The sequence below is a fragment of the Telopea speciosissima genome, chromosome 10, assembly GCF_018873765.1.
Source record: "Telopea speciosissima isolate NSW1024214 ecotype Mountain lineage chromosome 10, Tspe_v1, whole genome shotgun sequence".
Lineage (NCBI taxonomy): Eukaryota > Viridiplantae > Streptophyta > Magnoliopsida > Proteales > Proteaceae > Telopea > Telopea speciosissima.
Window position 1 is genome coordinate 60211659 of NC_057925.1, and position 16655 is coordinate 60228313.

The following is a 16655-nucleotide window of genomic DNA, read 5'->3' on the forward strand; positions in this document are numbered from 1 at the left end:
CGAACCCCTAACCCTTGAGTCCCTACATGGTTGATAGGAAAGTCTCTCTTGTAAAACTTCCAAAACAAAACAAACAAAAACAATACACAAAAGAGAAAATAGAATGCACTTTTAAAACATGATTATTGAAACATTCCAACAATGGGTGAATGTACAAGAATATTTTGGCCAAACCTGATTTTAGAGTTTAGACCGTTGAAGTATTTCCCTTCACAAATTAATGGTAGCTAAGGTGATAGCCGTATTGGATGTGTTGTCTAACCAAACAGTGGATGAGGAGTACATTGGAGGCGTGACTGAACTAGCTTTGTCTGAGAATCCAGTCATAAAGGCAGCATTTGAGAGATTTAATATGAAATTGAAGGAGCTTGAAAAACAGAAGTGACGCAGTATCATGGAAGAAGGGCTCAACCGAAATCTGTCAAAACCATCGAGTTAACTCGGTTTCTCAGGTTTACGAAACGAATTGAAGGGTGATTTTAAAAATTCAGGGTTTCGATTGAAATTCGATGGTTTCGACCGAGATGTTGGTAATTTCGCAAGTTTCGACACTTATGCCCATCGAAACTTGGGGAAACCTGACTCGAAACCAGTATAAATACTTAAGAATGCCAGTAATCAGGTCACAAACTAGGACATACACTTATTTCTGCCTAAGTAAATGTTTTTGTATTTGTATTCATTTACTTAAGATATTATTCATAAATAAGGAAATACCCCTATATTTGAATCCAATAAAAATAGTTAAAAAATCAAATTCAAAAATAAAAAAATAAAAAAATCAACCCCCAAGTTCAAGAATAAAAATTGAATTTTCAGCGGTAGGTGCAAATTTCAACTTTCTAATGCTGGGGTTTTTCTTAAATCTAAAAATTCCATAAATCTTAATATAGTAAAACATTGCTAAAACCCAGAAGTGTGGTAAAATATTTATTTGTTTTGATATCCAAAAAAATATTTTCATTCAGAGCTATTTTGACAGCATTTGCGCACACAAAACTAAGTTTGACCGGTACATAACTCCTTCAATATAAATCAGATTTAAGCAATCTTGGATTTATTGGAAAGTTGTCAAAACAAAGTTTTCTAACAAATCCAAGATTGCTTAAATCTAATTTATATTGAAGGTGTTATGTTTCGATTAAACCTTATTCGATACCATGTCTAAGAACAGTATACAATATCAAAATTGGATCAAAATCATAAGTATTATTTTTAGTGTTCTCTATGTGAAACTAATGCATGGATTGGATTTAAAATATTAAAAATAAACAGCACAACAAGAATCAGAACAAGAAAACGACTTCTGGGTCTTGAAACCAAGGTTTAAGTTAGCTTGAAAAAAAATTTTAAGTTTCAACTGAAATATGATTGAAACCGAAACAAATTTGATTTCTAACTAATCGAAACCTAATTGAAACCCGAGTTTTATAACCTTGTCCAGTATAACCCCACGAGCTCTTGAAACCATTCACAAAACCTGGGGTCAGTGGAAGGAAAGTTCCTTACGGCATCTCCATTTATAACTTGGAAGTTCCTTGTGGTCAAGTTGTGGCTAATCACTGTCAAGTCACATCAATGACTGAGTGTATCTTTATCAAAGAAAGATGAAATAAATGTGCGGAAATTAAAGCCTTTGCTACCTTCTTGATTTTTTTTTTTTTTTCTCAATTGTAAGTTGGATGGTGAGAGCATGATATTAAATATTTTCTAAAAGTACATATTTAGATGGACCTTGTCTTCCTTTGTCCATGGTGAAGGAAGAACCTTCTCACAATAGATATCTAAAACTCCTAGTTAATTATATAGATCTTTATCCCTTGCAATTTCCTGCCAATTCTCCTAGTGCCCCTAACAAGGGGGGCACAATGTTCATTCCACTTCTGCCCGAATACTCTGCTCGGGTGGGGTCCACCCCTTCTTATTATAGGCACTAGGGAATTGGGCCGGACAGGAAATTGCAGGAGATAATTTTCCCTAATTGAACTGAGAAGGAGTATTTATGATCATGAAGAATAAGGTTGACCATTTGTTAAGTTTTAAACTTAAATTCAATCATGGGAAGAGGTTAGGTATGCTAACGGTATACCGTAAGCTAGCACCCTATGTTTCTATCTCTCTCTTCCTCCTTTTGAGGGTTAAGGGAGTCATTTCAAAGGAGGGGGAGGAAGAGAGAGATAGACACATAGGGTATTAGCTTATGGTACACCGCTAGCATACCCATCCTCCCCCTTCCCTTCGATCATATATCCTCCTATATATTGACATACACTACCTTTTCGTGGTCTAGGAATTAATTGCACCTGCCTCTTACTATTCCTAAAATTTTCAAAGCTTCATTTAGCCACTTTATTTGTACTATCATGGTTGGAACTTGAGTGTGAACATGCCGGATACCTGGCCTATATTTGTCTATAAAATTTCAGCTTATCCCATATGTCGTTTAGCATAATTAAATGCCCCATCCATAGATTCCATGATGGATGTACCATTCAAGTAAAACACTAACATATTGAGCTCTTAACTTTTTTGAGGGATGTAGAAATGCTTTTAACATGCTGGGAAAGGGTTCGCTGCTAGGCTGTGTGACCCCTACCCAGTATCAAGCACACAGGCATCCAAGAGGAAGGATGCGACAGTCATTTCATGTTCCATGTGAGATGGCAAAGGATGCTACCAGGCTCCCTTTTTTCTCTCTGTCTCTCTCTAACATTTTGATTCAAGTTTTGAAAGACATCTTTCAAATGAAAAAAACAAAATTTTCAACAGAATTTTTTTACCAGTTTTATTATCGTGAAATGAATTCCAAATTCTACCCATTACTAGTCGATTGGCCCTTTCGGGGATTTTACCTGCAAGGATTAAAAACTTAGAATCAAGATCCAGTTTGTTTGGGCTGATCCCAATCCGGAATGGATCGTAATCGAACTGGATCGGCTTTGGAATCAGCATATTCCAAACATCTAGCCAACAAGGTTTTTCCGTAGAAAATTTGTCTGAATCGGATAGGGACTGGGAGAAAATGATCGACCTCAGCCGACTCTGGTCCAGTTTGTACGATGAGAAATTGTGAAGCGATAGCCATAGAAAATTGCTTCAAAAAATTTCACGTGCAAATTTAGTGAGACATGTGTGTGTGACACAACATACACTAGAAAAAAAAAAATCCTCTCAAATTCCCTAAAATGCAGTGTCGTGAAGTTTCGGGTTGAGAGTTGGACACTTGGCAGGCACGACACCCAATGTTACCAAACTCAAAAATTAAGTGAAAAAAAAAGTACTCAATTGACCTCGAACCATTGATGTCACGCTTGCCAGGTGTCAACCTCTCAAACCCGAACTGCACCCCACTCCGCGATCAAGGAATTAGAGAGGATTTTAATTAACTTACACCAATCAATCGAGATCAGATCATGCCCTTGTACAAGTACCGTCCAAGGCCACTCACATGGATTAATCCACTCCTCCAATGGGACCCACAGTAGATTCCATATGACTGGCCCTAGAGGGCCTTGGACGATGAATTTTTATCTTCTCAAGAACGGTGCACTGCCTAGTACACCTCACTTGAGAATCCAACCGTACACTCAAACATTTGAGAAGATAAAAAGACGCCACTGCCTCGACGGTGCACTGCACTTGAGAGGATAAAAATCCCTTGGACGGTCTCAACTAACCTTCTCCCCCGCCGACGCTAGCTTCTTCTCTAGTCTCTAGTTTTTGTGATTACTTCCATCACTTTCAGAATGCTCTCTACAGAATTAAATCTTCTTGTGAAATTTTATACTTGTCTTGCTTATTTAAACGTTGTGATATAACTTTGTAATCCAATTCCAACCACCATTAATAAAGTTCTCTCCCTATAAATTCTTTCTTCTTCTTCTTCTTCTTCTTCTTCTTATAGCTGTGTGTGTCACAGTTACAGAGAGAGAGAGAGAGAGAGAGAGACCCTCTTTGGCTCACTCAGTTAAAGTAAGTCAAGAAACGCTGGAGAGATCGATGTTTGAGACTCATCTGCGCCCATTATCTGATACTAATGGACCAGTACTCTTGAGCTTACCAAAGGTTATAGTCTCCAGCCATGGGACTTATAAAGTAGTGTTTCCCATCAGAACAGTGCCGGCGACTCAGTTTCCAAAACTGAAGAGTAGTTGTTGCCATTATCGTCGTCGTCGCCGATCATCAGTCTCCGGTGGTGGCATTAGAGCAATGGCTAATAATGCAGCAGAAGCAGAGAATTCTATCACCATTACTGCCGTTGTCACAACTAAGGTTCCATTAAGCCTCAGTAATGTTGAGGATATTCTTGGGAGAACCTTTCATTTGGAGCTCGCAAGCGCTCAACTTGATCCAAGTAAGTAGTAGTAGTAGTAGTAGTATTATATATAGTAGCAATTCTCATTTATGGGTACCTCTATAGTTTTATTATGGAAATAATGTAGCAAAACCATTTTTCCCAGCAAAAATGGTTGTTTGATTTAAGCCACCATGAGGGCTGGTACTGTTTTTCTTTTAATCCAAACCAAGGTTTAAAAACTCAGGAATCCGTCATGGAATCCACCGGAACCTTAGAAAATGGAATAGGGAGGAAGAAGTAAAGAATTTCAACCGTGATTTCTTTTTATTATTTTTTTTAAGGGAGAGGGTTGGGCATACCGCTAGCTTTCCTCGAGATAGCGGCTGTGCCCTATAACATGGGAGAGAGGGCACAACACCGGAACCCTAGAAAATGGAATAGGGAGGAAGAAGTTAAGATTTCAAGAGTGAATTTTTTTAGGGAGAGGGTTGGGCATGCCGCTAGAGCCAGCGGTTGTGACCTATACGGTGGGAGAGAGATAGACTCAAACTGGGTACAATGTCGGTGTGTCCATCTTTACCTTTTTTTAATAAGTTTTTATTTAAAATACTTGTAGATATTGCTATAAAAGGTAAGTTTCATTGATCATCTGATATTTTAATGATTAAAAGAAGAGAAAAATGGCCAAAAAATGAAGATTTGCATCCATAGTCGATTCAAAATAGGGTTTTAGAAATTTGGCATAATCGAAATCAAGGTTGTCCGATTCTTTGAACTATGATCCAAATAATTAGATAGATTGGATGCCCTCTTAAAAGACATATGTGGTCATTTTTGTGAAATTAGCAAAAGATTCTATTTTTATGAGGACAAAAAAAGAAATCAATAATGAAGGAGGAATCCCTTCATCAGTGTCATTGGTCCAATAGTCTAATCTAATTGGATTACCGAAGGGTGTATTGGATCATGAACAACAAGGGTAGGAGTTAACGGATCCGGCTTCTCTCTAACACACATTGTGCGGCTGAGAAGCCCCGATCCACACGTCAGCACACATCTTGACATGTTGACGTGTGGATCGGGGACTCGCCAACCAATCAACGTGTGTTGCACACCGGATCGCACGGGAGAGGAGCCCAATCCCACAGGGTCACATCATCAATCTTGAAAGGTTACTTTCACTGAAAATTCTCTTTTTTTATCTTTTTTTTTTTTTTTTTTTCTTTCATCCAACCAAAAGCAAATCTATTTTTCTTTCCTCATTAAAAATGAAAATGCTAACTTTACAAGTATGTTAAGATCACAATCCAATCACATCTTAGGAAAGTATACTATTTTTAACTCATCATATCTAAATGGATTTCCATACCTACAAATCTTGTTGTCATCATGGTCTATTTTTATATTGAGAAAAGTATTCGAACTCAGAAGATTTTTCCATTAACTCCATCAAATAAGGGGCAAGGGGTGTTTATATCATTTTAGATGGACATTATGCCAATCTGATCACAATTCAATCACATCTTAGGAAAGTACTTATTTTTCACTCATCCTATCTAAAAGGGGTTTCCATACCTACAAATCTTATTGTTATCATGGTCCATTTTTATATATAGGAAAAGTATTCGAACACGGGAGATTCTCCCATCAACTCCATCAAATAAGAGGCAAAGGATATTTACATCATTTTAGATGGCATTTATGCTAATCTGACTGCATTTGATGTTGGTCGTGTATATGTACATTTATGCTTGAAAATTTTTGCTTTTTTTAATTTACAGTTAATATTGATCCAATGCAGTCAGATCTGTAATACCATCATATCAGTATCGGTCATGACCAATACTAATACTTATAACCTTGGTTGTCATAGGATAATTAAGACTATGAGTAACCTGTGAAATTGTTCATGTGAGGTTAGCAAAACACATTTTAAGAGGCATTTACAATAGAGGAACTATGAGTCCTGTAAGTTTGTTTCTATATCTAGGGAAACCAATATTGTGACAGATTCCCTAGTCAGGAAGGTCTTGTTGCCGTGAGCTCTGCTCCTGTTTTTCAATGAATTTTTTCTTACCAAAAAAAAAAAAACACAATAGAGGAACTACAAAAAGGAGATGCAAGTATATGAGGGTGGCAAACCTTTATAAGTGCTCATCAAGTGTCAATTTAAATTTGGGTCTTCCTTCTCCCAAAACCACAGAAAATCGTCTGGCAGTACTAAAGGGAAGGAGGGGATGGGATCATTTTGAATATGAATCACATATTTTTTTTTTAAATTAATGGGTGGTACGATGAATTTAGGTGCAGACATAAACTATGATACGAGGCATGTTGCTATTTTGGCTCACACGAACTGAACATGGGACTTGGGACACCTAATAAATAATGTCCACAAGAACTAGTTCACTATTCGGATAGTATTTTGGAGCTATGGTAGATCTTTTGCCCCATTGGGATGTACCTTTTTTTTTTTTTTTGGTAAGGGGGATGTACGCTAAACACAAGGATCGGGTTTCCCTCTACCCATGGTGGATGGTATCCCATTCACCGTAGGAGCAGGAGAGGATGGGAATTGAAAGGGTATTATTAGGAGAGGTTTGTAAACCCTACGATGGTAGGTGAAACGTCCTCTATGGGTGAAGAGAAACTTAGTCCTAAAACAAAAGAAAAGAATTTATATGGTGGAAAAGGAAGAGAATCGATGAAGACCTGATTGATATTTATATATATATATATATATATTTTTGAACGTAGAGGTAGAGGACATTTTATATAAGGAGAAGAGAGATAGAGAGACAGATGATGCTAGTGTACCCTTCTACCGTCCACTCTTATCCTATTTCACTTAAAAAAATATCCGAAGGAATTCTATGACCTCACAAAAGTTCCTATCATCCAATAAAAAGGAAATTGTCTTTCCTTCTTCTTTCATACTTAATTCCTTTACTTTGTTATATTGCTGATAATAGATACTTTTGCAAATTTATTGGAATTATTTGAATGACACTTTTATAAATTAATCTTGAACATGTAACCTTCTTTTGATTGCTCAGTTCTTTAAGTTAAATGTAAAAAGGGATTTTTAAAATAATTTAAGTGTCATTTTAAAAAACTATTTTCAAATATATGTGTGAAACAATAGGGTTTTTACCCTCATTGAAGAAGAAGTGTTTTATACTAGGAGGGTAAAAAAATAAAATTACAAACACCGACTGATCTAGCTAGGGTTATTATTAATCTCTTTCCTAATTGTTGGAGGTCCGAAATACGGACCTTTATCTATTCCACTTCCCCAAGTTTCTGTAATAGAGGAGGGTAAAAATGACTACCCTACCCCTGCCCGAACACACTACCCTGGTGGGGTCCTTCCCCCCTCTCTTCTATTAGAGGAACTTGGAGAAATGGAGCAGATAAAAACACCCGAAATACCTCCACTATTCCTTGGCACCCATCTAAACCAATGATGGCCATCGGTATGTGAAAGAATTCCTCCTTCACCGTGGCTTGAGAAAATATATTATTATATAAGAGGTCATGACATATTCATGTTTTGTTCCTTGTTACATACTTGTATGGAGGCTGAAAATTCACTATTAATTTGTGGTTTTTTTTTTTTTTTTTTTTTTTTCGAAAAAAAGAGACGGGAATGGAGAAAGATACCATAAAAGGATACGCACGTTGTGTTAGCCAAAAAGAGGGAAATGCAAACTATGAGGGCAAGTTGGTGGTTCCTGCAAATTTTGGCGAAGTGGGTGCAGTGCTTGTGGAGAATGAACACCCCACGGAGCTCTTCATCAAGACCATTGTCCTCAATGGATCTCTCACTGGTACTCTCAACATCACCTGCAACTCTTGGGTCCATTCTAAGTCAGAGAACCCACAAAAGAGGGTCTTCTTCACCAACAAGGTCTCTCTCTGTCTCTCTCTCTCACTCAAAAATGGGTACAATTTGAAGTAATAATAAGAACACATTATCATAGACATAGTCCATTAAACTCATGTCATGTTTGGTACTAGTCCTACTTGCCATCACAAACACCAAGTGGCCTGAGGGGGCTGAGAGAGAAGGAGCTTGAGAACCTTCGTGGCGATGGAAAGGGAGAACGAAAGGCGTTCGAGAGGATCTATGATTACGACAAGTATAATGACCTTGGAGACCCAGACAGCAGTGATGAACTAGCAAGACCAGTCCTAGGTGGTGAGGAACACCCTTATCCAAGGCGTTGTAGAACAGGCCGTGATCCTTGCGACAAAGGTAAGATATTGATCACCATCACCACCATTTCTGCTTCCCTATCATGTACACATTCTTTAAATTTGAATGTTGTAGATCCATTGTCGGAGAAAAGAAGCCTCAGCATATACGTACCAAGGGACGAGGAATTCTCTGATGTCAAGACACTAACATTCTATTGTGAGACAATAAGTGCTGCATTGGATGCTTTGCTCCCTCAGATCAGAGCTACTCTCACAGACAGCAATCTTGGATTTCCTTCCTTCCTCGCCATTGATTCCCTCTTCATTCAAGGGATGGAGTTACCCCAAGTTGAAAATCAAGGGTTATTGAAGAAACTATCTTCTGGGCTTGCCAAGGCTATAAAACATGGAGATACGATCCTGCGCTTTAAGATCCCTAAACTGTATGAAAGTAAGAACTAAGAATCTCTCTTTCTCTCTCTCTCTCTCTCTCTCTCTCTCTAAGCGATCATTTACCTTGCAGGAGACCACTTTTCTTGGTTAAGAGAGGAGGAATTTGCTCGTCAAACACTTGCTGGTGTCAACCCCTATAGCATTCAGCTAGTCACAGTATGATAAATGAATATCACCTACATATGACATGAGAGTTTAAGAGATACATAAACATCAAAGATCAAAGCTTGTCATCTTACGATTAATAACACAATTTTGCAGGAATGGCCATTGAAGAGTGAGCTCGATCCTAAGATCTATGGCCCACTGGAGTCGGCAATTACGACTGCAATTGTTGAGCAAGGAATTGGACATCAAATGACCATCAATGAGGTAGCACAAATGCAATAGAATAGGAGATTGGTTTAGCATCTACTAATTTCTAATTTATGTTTGCAGGCCATAAATGGAAAGAAACTGTTCATGTTAGATTATCATGATTTGCTATTACCTTGTGTGAAGAAAGTAAGAGATATAGAAGGCACGACACTATATGGGTCTCGCACACTATTCTTTCTCAACCCTGATGGCACACTAAAACCCCTTGCTATCGAGCTCACTCGACCACCCATAGATGACAAGCCACAGTGGAAACAAGTGTTTTTACCTAGTACTGATACCATTGATAGTTGGTTATGGAGACTAGCCAAATCTCATGTGTGTGCTCATGAATCAGGTTATCATGAGCTTGTCAGCCACTGGTAAAACCTTCAATGCCCAACAAAGGTTTATCCTTTGGGACTTTAATTTGGCATTGTGGAATTAATCTAGCAAACTTTGATGTTGCTCTATTTCTTTTATGTAGGCTGAGGACTCATTGTTGTACAGAGCCATACATAATTGCAGCTAATCGGCAACTAAGTGCAATGCATCCAATCTACAGATTTTTGCATCCTCATTTTCGATACACAATGAAGATCAATTCTCTTGCTCGGTTGGCCCTCATCAATGGAAATGGGATAATTGAGAGTTCCTTCTCACTACGCAAGTATTCAATGGAGCTTAGTTCTGTTGCTTATGACAAATTCTGGCGTTTTGACATGGAGGGTCTACCAGCAGACCTCATTAGGAGGTAATGCATTTATGGTATAAAATGTTGATATCAAGGTAAATATAGTAATAGGACACTACAGTGAAATTTTTAAGTATAACATCGTAGTGTCGTAACTAAGTCATGAATTCTATGGATTATTGATATAGATTCCAAACGCACAATTAAGAGCTCTAATGGGCAATATCAGAAACAGAGAAACTGTTTCAAGTAGAGCTACAATGGAATCCTTAAAGTCACTCAGCAACTTCTCAAGTAAGGTTCTAATCAATGTCATATTTCAATTGCTAACAGGGGAATGGCAGTCAAGGACCAAACAGCTGAGCATGGTGTGAAGCTGACCATCAAGGACTACCCCTTTGCAGATGATGGCCTCCTCATTTGGACAGCCACAAAGCAATGGGTGAGTGACTATGTCAACCACTATTACCCGGATGCTAGCCTAGTTGAATCTGATCAAGAGCTGCAAGCATGGTGGACTGAGGTCAGAACCCAAGGCCATGGAGACAAGAAGGATGAACCATGGTGGCCAGTCCTCGAAACACAAGAAAATCTTATTGAAATCTTGACAACCATTATCTGGGTTGCCTCATGCCACCATTCTGCTGTAAACTTTGGTCAGTATGCATATGGTGGTTACTTTCCAAACCGACCCACAATTGCTAGAACCAACATGCCCACTGAAGACCCTTCAGAACAAGACCTCAAGAAATTCATGGAGAAACCCACATTAGCACTCTTGCAGTCCTTCCCTTCACAGATTCAAGCAACAACTGTGATGACTGTTTTGGATGTGTTGTCAACACACTCGATTGATGAAGAGTATCTTGGAGGAAAGATAGAGGCAACATGGGCCGATAATCCAGTTACCAAGGATGCATTTGAGAAGTTCAATGAAAGATTGAAGGAGATTGAAGCAATTATTGATGCCAGAAACACAGATTTGAAGCTGAAGAATAGAACTGGAGCTGGCATTGTACCATATCAGCTCCTGAAACCATTCTCTGACTCTGGATTGACGGGGATGGGAATTCCTAACAGTATCTCTATTTAGAAGTGAAACATGATCGTTTTCAAATAATTATTGTTGTGTTATGGACACATCTTATTACCTTATCTAAATAATGAAATTCAATGGCTGCAATAGTTAGTGATGATTGTTAAATCATGCTACACCATAGCCAATAGAATACAATCCAAATATTTTCTACTGCCCATCTATCTTTCTTAAATTATCATTTGCAATGATAAATAAAGCTGCAGCAATGGGAAATGAACAATCTCTTTTATTGCTTTTGCTTAACTCTACATTTCAGCTTAAAATTATCCATACACCAAGCTATAATAAGCACAATCCACTACAAAACTACCAAAAGAGACAAAAGGTCAAAATACCAGAATGGTCATCAACATATGTAGTTACTTGTACAACCAAAATGAGCATCAGTTACAAAGTGTAGTAGAACAAGGTGCCTTTTCTTTACCCACCCAGTATACCAGAAGGTCCAGAGTAATTTTCTGGGGAAATTCTAAATATCAGCATGAAATGCCACCATGCCTTTTCTATTTCTTTTGGAGTGAGTTGGTTTGACAAAGCCAATTTCAGAACCAGTTTGCATCAACTTAATGCATGATGAATAGTCTGACACCAATATCATATCAGATGAAATGCAAGGTGGTTCTGAAGCTGGCACCGTATACAAATAACTACAATGTATGATCACATGAAATCAATCAAAGTCTCTTTTTCCCCCTTTTCTTAACTCCCATGTGGGTTGGTTGCATAATTTCAAAACCTGATTTGATCAAAACTTCAGAAGAAAGAAACATAACCATGACGAGGCCAACTTATAATATAACACCAATTTATGATCATTTATACATATATGTACAAGTAGCAATTCATGATACATGTATGCTCAAAAAGAATGAAACAGGAACAAATACATCCCTGGCAAAACTATCCTGAAAAGAATAAAGAAATGATTTTTGCTCTTTCATGGTATTACTATCATATACAGGGCACCTATACCATGACTCGCGCATGCATACGTAGACAGAGGTGGCAATGTGTATGCACGTATGGATACATACTTGCAGATGATATACCTCCAAAATTGCCTCTCTAAAATGACTGCTCAGGAGCCATGGTGCCCTCAAGAATGAAAGTTTTCAGGTCTCAAAAGGTACGACTCATTCAAGGGTGACGTACCAAGTTTTCCAAGGAGAAAACTGTTGCAATCCAATCCTATGGGAATCCTTTCTTAGTTGAATGATGTTGTGGATCTTGGGTTAGAATCATTGCACATGCACTCTGTTACAGGATACTTTGTCACATCCCTCCTGGCCTTGCTTGTTCTGATTTCTGGCTGCCCCAGAGAATCATGGTGAAGATCCTTATAATCCTATTGAACTCAGATTCCAGTAGAGAAGCATTTAAGAAGTAAGGAAGCATCTGTCTTTTGTTCGGGGTTGTATACCTCTTGTGCCCTGCATAGGCCCTATGCCCCTGTTTCAACAACAGTTGTATAGTCGTTAGCAATGCAAAGTTGCAGAAAAAGATGCCAATCTACGTAGCCTTTCAGTAGCATCTACCAGTCATTACAAAAAGTAAGCATTCAATATTATTTAGTAATACTTGCTCATATTCGGGTGAATTAAAACTTGGAAAGCTATGATGTAAATGAGAATGCATTATAACTCAGACTCAATGCCTTGGTCAATTCGGCATTAATTTTGGTCAAGAGTTCCTTCATTTCTTTATGTATTAAGCTACTCAATGAAGCAAGACTACAACTAGAAAAACTGGATCCAATGCCCAAATTAGTAACGGTGCTAGCAACATAATACCTGGATAGCATGCCCCATATTCCCACCATGAGATGGCATGAAGAGATCACTGTTCTCAGAAACTACATAATCAATTGCAGCAAGAAGGGAGGCTCTGTTTGCAAAAGGCTCCAATTCTCCAGGCAAAGCAAGGTCATTCTTGTTATAGAAATGAGGAAATTCTCTGATTAAAGGTAGTAAAGCTTCTCTTCCCCCCAGTGGAAGGCCTCCTGCCCAATATATCGTAGCATTTGTTGGAGCTTCAAGTGCTTTAAGCAGCCTAAACATGAAACAAGAGGATCTTCAGGTTGAAAGAAACAATGCAAATATTATAACTTCAAAAGTAAAGGTTTTCAAACCCTACCTGGTAACCTCCAAGGCATTCAGAGGGCAAAGCCCTGCAAGCTTGCAATCATGGTAAGTCATGTTCGATCTTGCTGTAAGGAGCTCTGGCCTTAATTTTCTCTCATTGCGAATTATCTCATCATACTCATGGCTCAACCCAGGAAGACACCCAGTTCCCACCCAAACATCTTTCTCCATGTGTAGATGAAGAGCAAGGTATGGTCCCTTACTCTGCATTCTGTCTGCTAGCTTGTTACCAAGATCTGGAATAGGAGGGGCAAACCTCAATGCATGAAATGCCACCTAAAACAATACAATAAACAAATAAGAGAATGCAACATAAACCAAAGAAAGAAACAACAACTCACCATAAAATGGTAAATACATCTAGTTGGGTACTCAATTGATTCATATCAGAATTTAGTTATTTGACATCAAAAATTTGGGCAAAACCTCTTCCTTTCCATCATAAAAAATGGGAAGGAAAATGCTAAGCTTCTAAATGTTATTCCACTAATCATTTGAAAATAAGCTTCCAAAAGCAAAATGGTACAAAACACTCTACAAATCAGGAAATCATTCAAAGCAACTGCATATCGGGTGGAAAAAAAATTGGCATACCATGTAGCTTACTAGCTGGTGTGTCATATGCTTCCAGAAAATTTAGGTCGTACATTGCATGAAAAATACCATTGAATCAGTAACATACTGCATCTAGTGCTTGCAGGATCCATCTCCCTCACACAACACACACAACTCACATCTGTTTCTGCAGAATTCAGCAACTCTGGAATAACTGAAAAACCAGTATCTCTGAGACTGAAATGAACCTCGAAACGAGTCATTGGTGTTCCCGGCTCAGTGCTGGGTGGTTCGGTAAATCCCTCTAGATCCGGTGTTGGCAGTATTTCAGTTCCAGCTGACATTTCTGATATGGGCCCTGGCCCTAAACTACTGGCATGGATGGGAGTGAATCCGTCTCTTTTTGATGGAGAAGGCATCAATCCAGGTGAAGAAGGCATCAACTCAGGAATAAAACTGAGACCAACATGGCCTTCCTCAAATCGAAGGTGTTCAATTTCCATCTCATGGTCAGGTATGGGAGCAGGAGACTGTGCACCCCTCAACTCAGCAAGAGCATCCTCTGTGGGAATTGAACCAACTCTGGAAGAAATGAAATCCTTCTTATCTATGTTTTGAAGATTTGTACACAAACCTGCAGAAAGATACATGTCCAGATTCTCATAAAATCAGTTCCACAGACTGGAATTGGTGAAGTACCAAGATTCAGCCGGCAAAGTGGAAATCACTCGCCAGAAATTGATGGTTCAAGGAAGACATGCTCCATCCTTAACCTGTTGTAGAACCTCCAAACATCCAAATTTGTGCAAGGAAGTTTCTTACAATGGTGCACTAGACGACTGGGGTCTCTGAGACTCTCCCTCATGAACCTATAAAACCCAAATTAATAACATGAAATTCCATAACCAAAGATGAGTATAAGAGTAAGCAAGAACTTTACACCAAGGAAAAAAATAACAATAACAATAGCACTTACTTATTCGACAACACTACAGACTGATCAAACACCTGTTTTCTCTTCCGTGCTCTAGCTTTTGTTTCTCAATAGGCAGTGTTGATTGAATCACCAGCCCAGGTGACATATGACCAGCATCATGAGAAACCATTATCATGGAAAGGCCGAATAGAATTTTCTCTTTTAAGCCAGTAAAATAGAACAAACATAGATATATTGTAATGATGCCCAAGGTGAACCCACCTAGTGAAAAATGTGCATCAAAACCTTCAAGAGCCTCTTCTGAAGCAACAGAGGTTGGTAGTTCTGGTTGTAACTGAAATGGTTCAGATTATCCTCCAGAAACTACCATATCCTCCACAATTGGAGAAAGAGCCTTTTCCCCACTCATATTCTGGTTGAATTTGCTTGTTTTGTTCAAAAGCACCATTACTGAGGTTTGGCAACTCTGGAAAGTCTTCTGATCTAGAGTTATGAACAGCATCATGGATAATTTCAATTTCAGGAAGGCCTTGGGAGTTAGGCATTTCAGCATCTTTCTGACTGGATGCTTCTGCTTGACCTCTTGGACCAGGATCAGAAACACCCACACCATTGTCTGCTGGAGCTGAATAGGGGGCACTACATAAAAAGATATCACGTTATTTCTGCCTTGCTTTTTTTTAATTCCTCAAAATTCAAAAGTGCAAGCATATCACAAGATATAAAAGAAGCATACTCTTCTTCCATTGGAATAATTCCGGAATCTCTGCAAGAGGAGAAATATTCATTCTAATATCCTATAAAGAGCAAAAGTCCCTGTCAAGTGTTGAACAGTGCTTGGGATTTAAAATATTAGAAACAACACATATCAATGACACAAAATTTCAATAGACTTTGGACCTCATCAATGAAGAAGGCAATATAAGGATCTCCTTCAGCAGGGATTTGATCTGTGGACAATATAAAACCAAACATTTACTCGTACATATGTGCAATTAAAATAAATTTTCAGAAAGAAAACAAAAAACATTAAAAAACAAAAAAAAATAATCTCAAATGCAAGCATCAATCCAAGACCAAAACCTGTCAATGTAATCTCTTCACGGCTCTTGAGATGATTATCTGGTGATCTGAGAAGCGAAATACAATTCAACCAATAAGTTGGAACAGAACATAAGATACACATAGGACGGCAAGACCCGAAATACCTTACCTGTCAAGAGAAAACTCAGCATCCATGTGAACTGATTATAGTGGAGAAATTCAATGTTGAATCTCACCCATCTGAGGACTAAAACTTAGCTTTCCTATACTTGATTATGTATGGACATCATAGTCTCTATATATATGACTCTTCACCCTCTCCTCTCCTATATTAAGGATTCACAAACTAAAAAATTACATCCAACCTGACCCAAAAGTTTCAGCACTCTTCTGAAAACCAATCTATCAACATCCTTGAACTCCATTAAGAGAGTTGAAACATTAGATTTCTTCATTCTTCTGACCTTAAAACACCAATTAGAATCTCTGAATCATAGAAATTAGAGCATAAATGCAAAATGAATACAGAATTGGTTGCATTGGACCAACATCTATGTGAACTGATTATAGTGGACAAATTCAATACTGAATCTCACCCATCTGAGGACTAAAATTTAGTTTTCCTATACTTGATTATGTATGGACATCAGAGTCTCTATATATATGATCCTTCACCCTCTCCTCTCCTATATTAAGGAGTCACACAAACTAAAAAAATACATCAATCTGACCCAAAGGTTAGAGTTCAGCACTCTCCCGAAAGCCAATCTATCAATATGCTTGAACTCCTTAAGAGAGTAAAGGTCCAATCCATAAAGAGAGTTGAAACAGTAGATTCCTTCATTTTCTTACCTCAAAACACCAATCAGAATCTCTGA

At 38.2% G+C, this 16655-nt stretch overlaps 2 protein-coding genes and 1 pseudogene across 4 annotated transcripts; 1 reads left to right on the forward strand and 2 right to left on the reverse strand.

The window, feature by feature from the left end:
• The first annotated feature begins 4186 nt into the window (after positions 1-4186).
• On the forward strand, positions 4187-11205 carry LOC122641650 (linoleate 13S-lipoxygenase 2-1, chloroplastic-like). 3 transcript variants are annotated; one of them, XM_043834935.1, is made up of 9 exons: positions 4187-4354; positions 7939-8207; positions 8318-8555; positions 8631-8948; positions 9021-9106; positions 9212-9322; positions 9389-9690; positions 9795-10055; positions 10329-11205. In XM_043834935.1, the coding sequence occupies exons 1-9, from the start codon at positions 4210-4212 to the stop codon at positions 11092-11094; spliced, it is 2496 nt and encodes an 831-aa protein (XP_043690870.1). In that variant the 5' UTR covers positions 4187-4209; the 3' UTR covers positions 11095-11205. The 3 variants fall into 3 exon arrangements, with proteins under 3 accessions (XP_043690870.1, XP_043690871.1, XP_043690872.1); XM_043834936.1 differs by having other exon boundaries at positions 8631-8941; positions 9014-9106; positions 9795-10061; positions 10335-11205; XM_043834937.1 differs by having other exon boundaries at positions 7939-8170; positions 8317-8555; positions 9795-10061; positions 10335-11205.
• A 1492-nt stretch (positions 11206-12697) lies between these two features.
• LOC122642161 (O-fucosyltransferase 10-like) lies at positions 12698-14661 on the reverse strand. Its single transcript, XM_043835586.1, has 7 exons — positions 14529-14661; positions 13976-14430; positions 13836-13884; positions 13768-13775; positions 13234-13517; positions 12891-13149; positions 12698-12712 (listed from the first exon to the last, which is right to left on the reverse strand). The coding sequence occupies exons 1-7, from the start codon at positions 14659-14661 to the stop codon at positions 12698-12700; spliced, it is 1203 nt and encodes a 400-aa protein (XP_043691521.1).
• A 124-nt stretch (positions 14662-14785) lies between these two features.
• LOC122642162 lies at positions 14786-15699 on the reverse strand (annotated as a pseudogene).
• Positions 15700-16655: the final 956 nt, after the last annotated feature.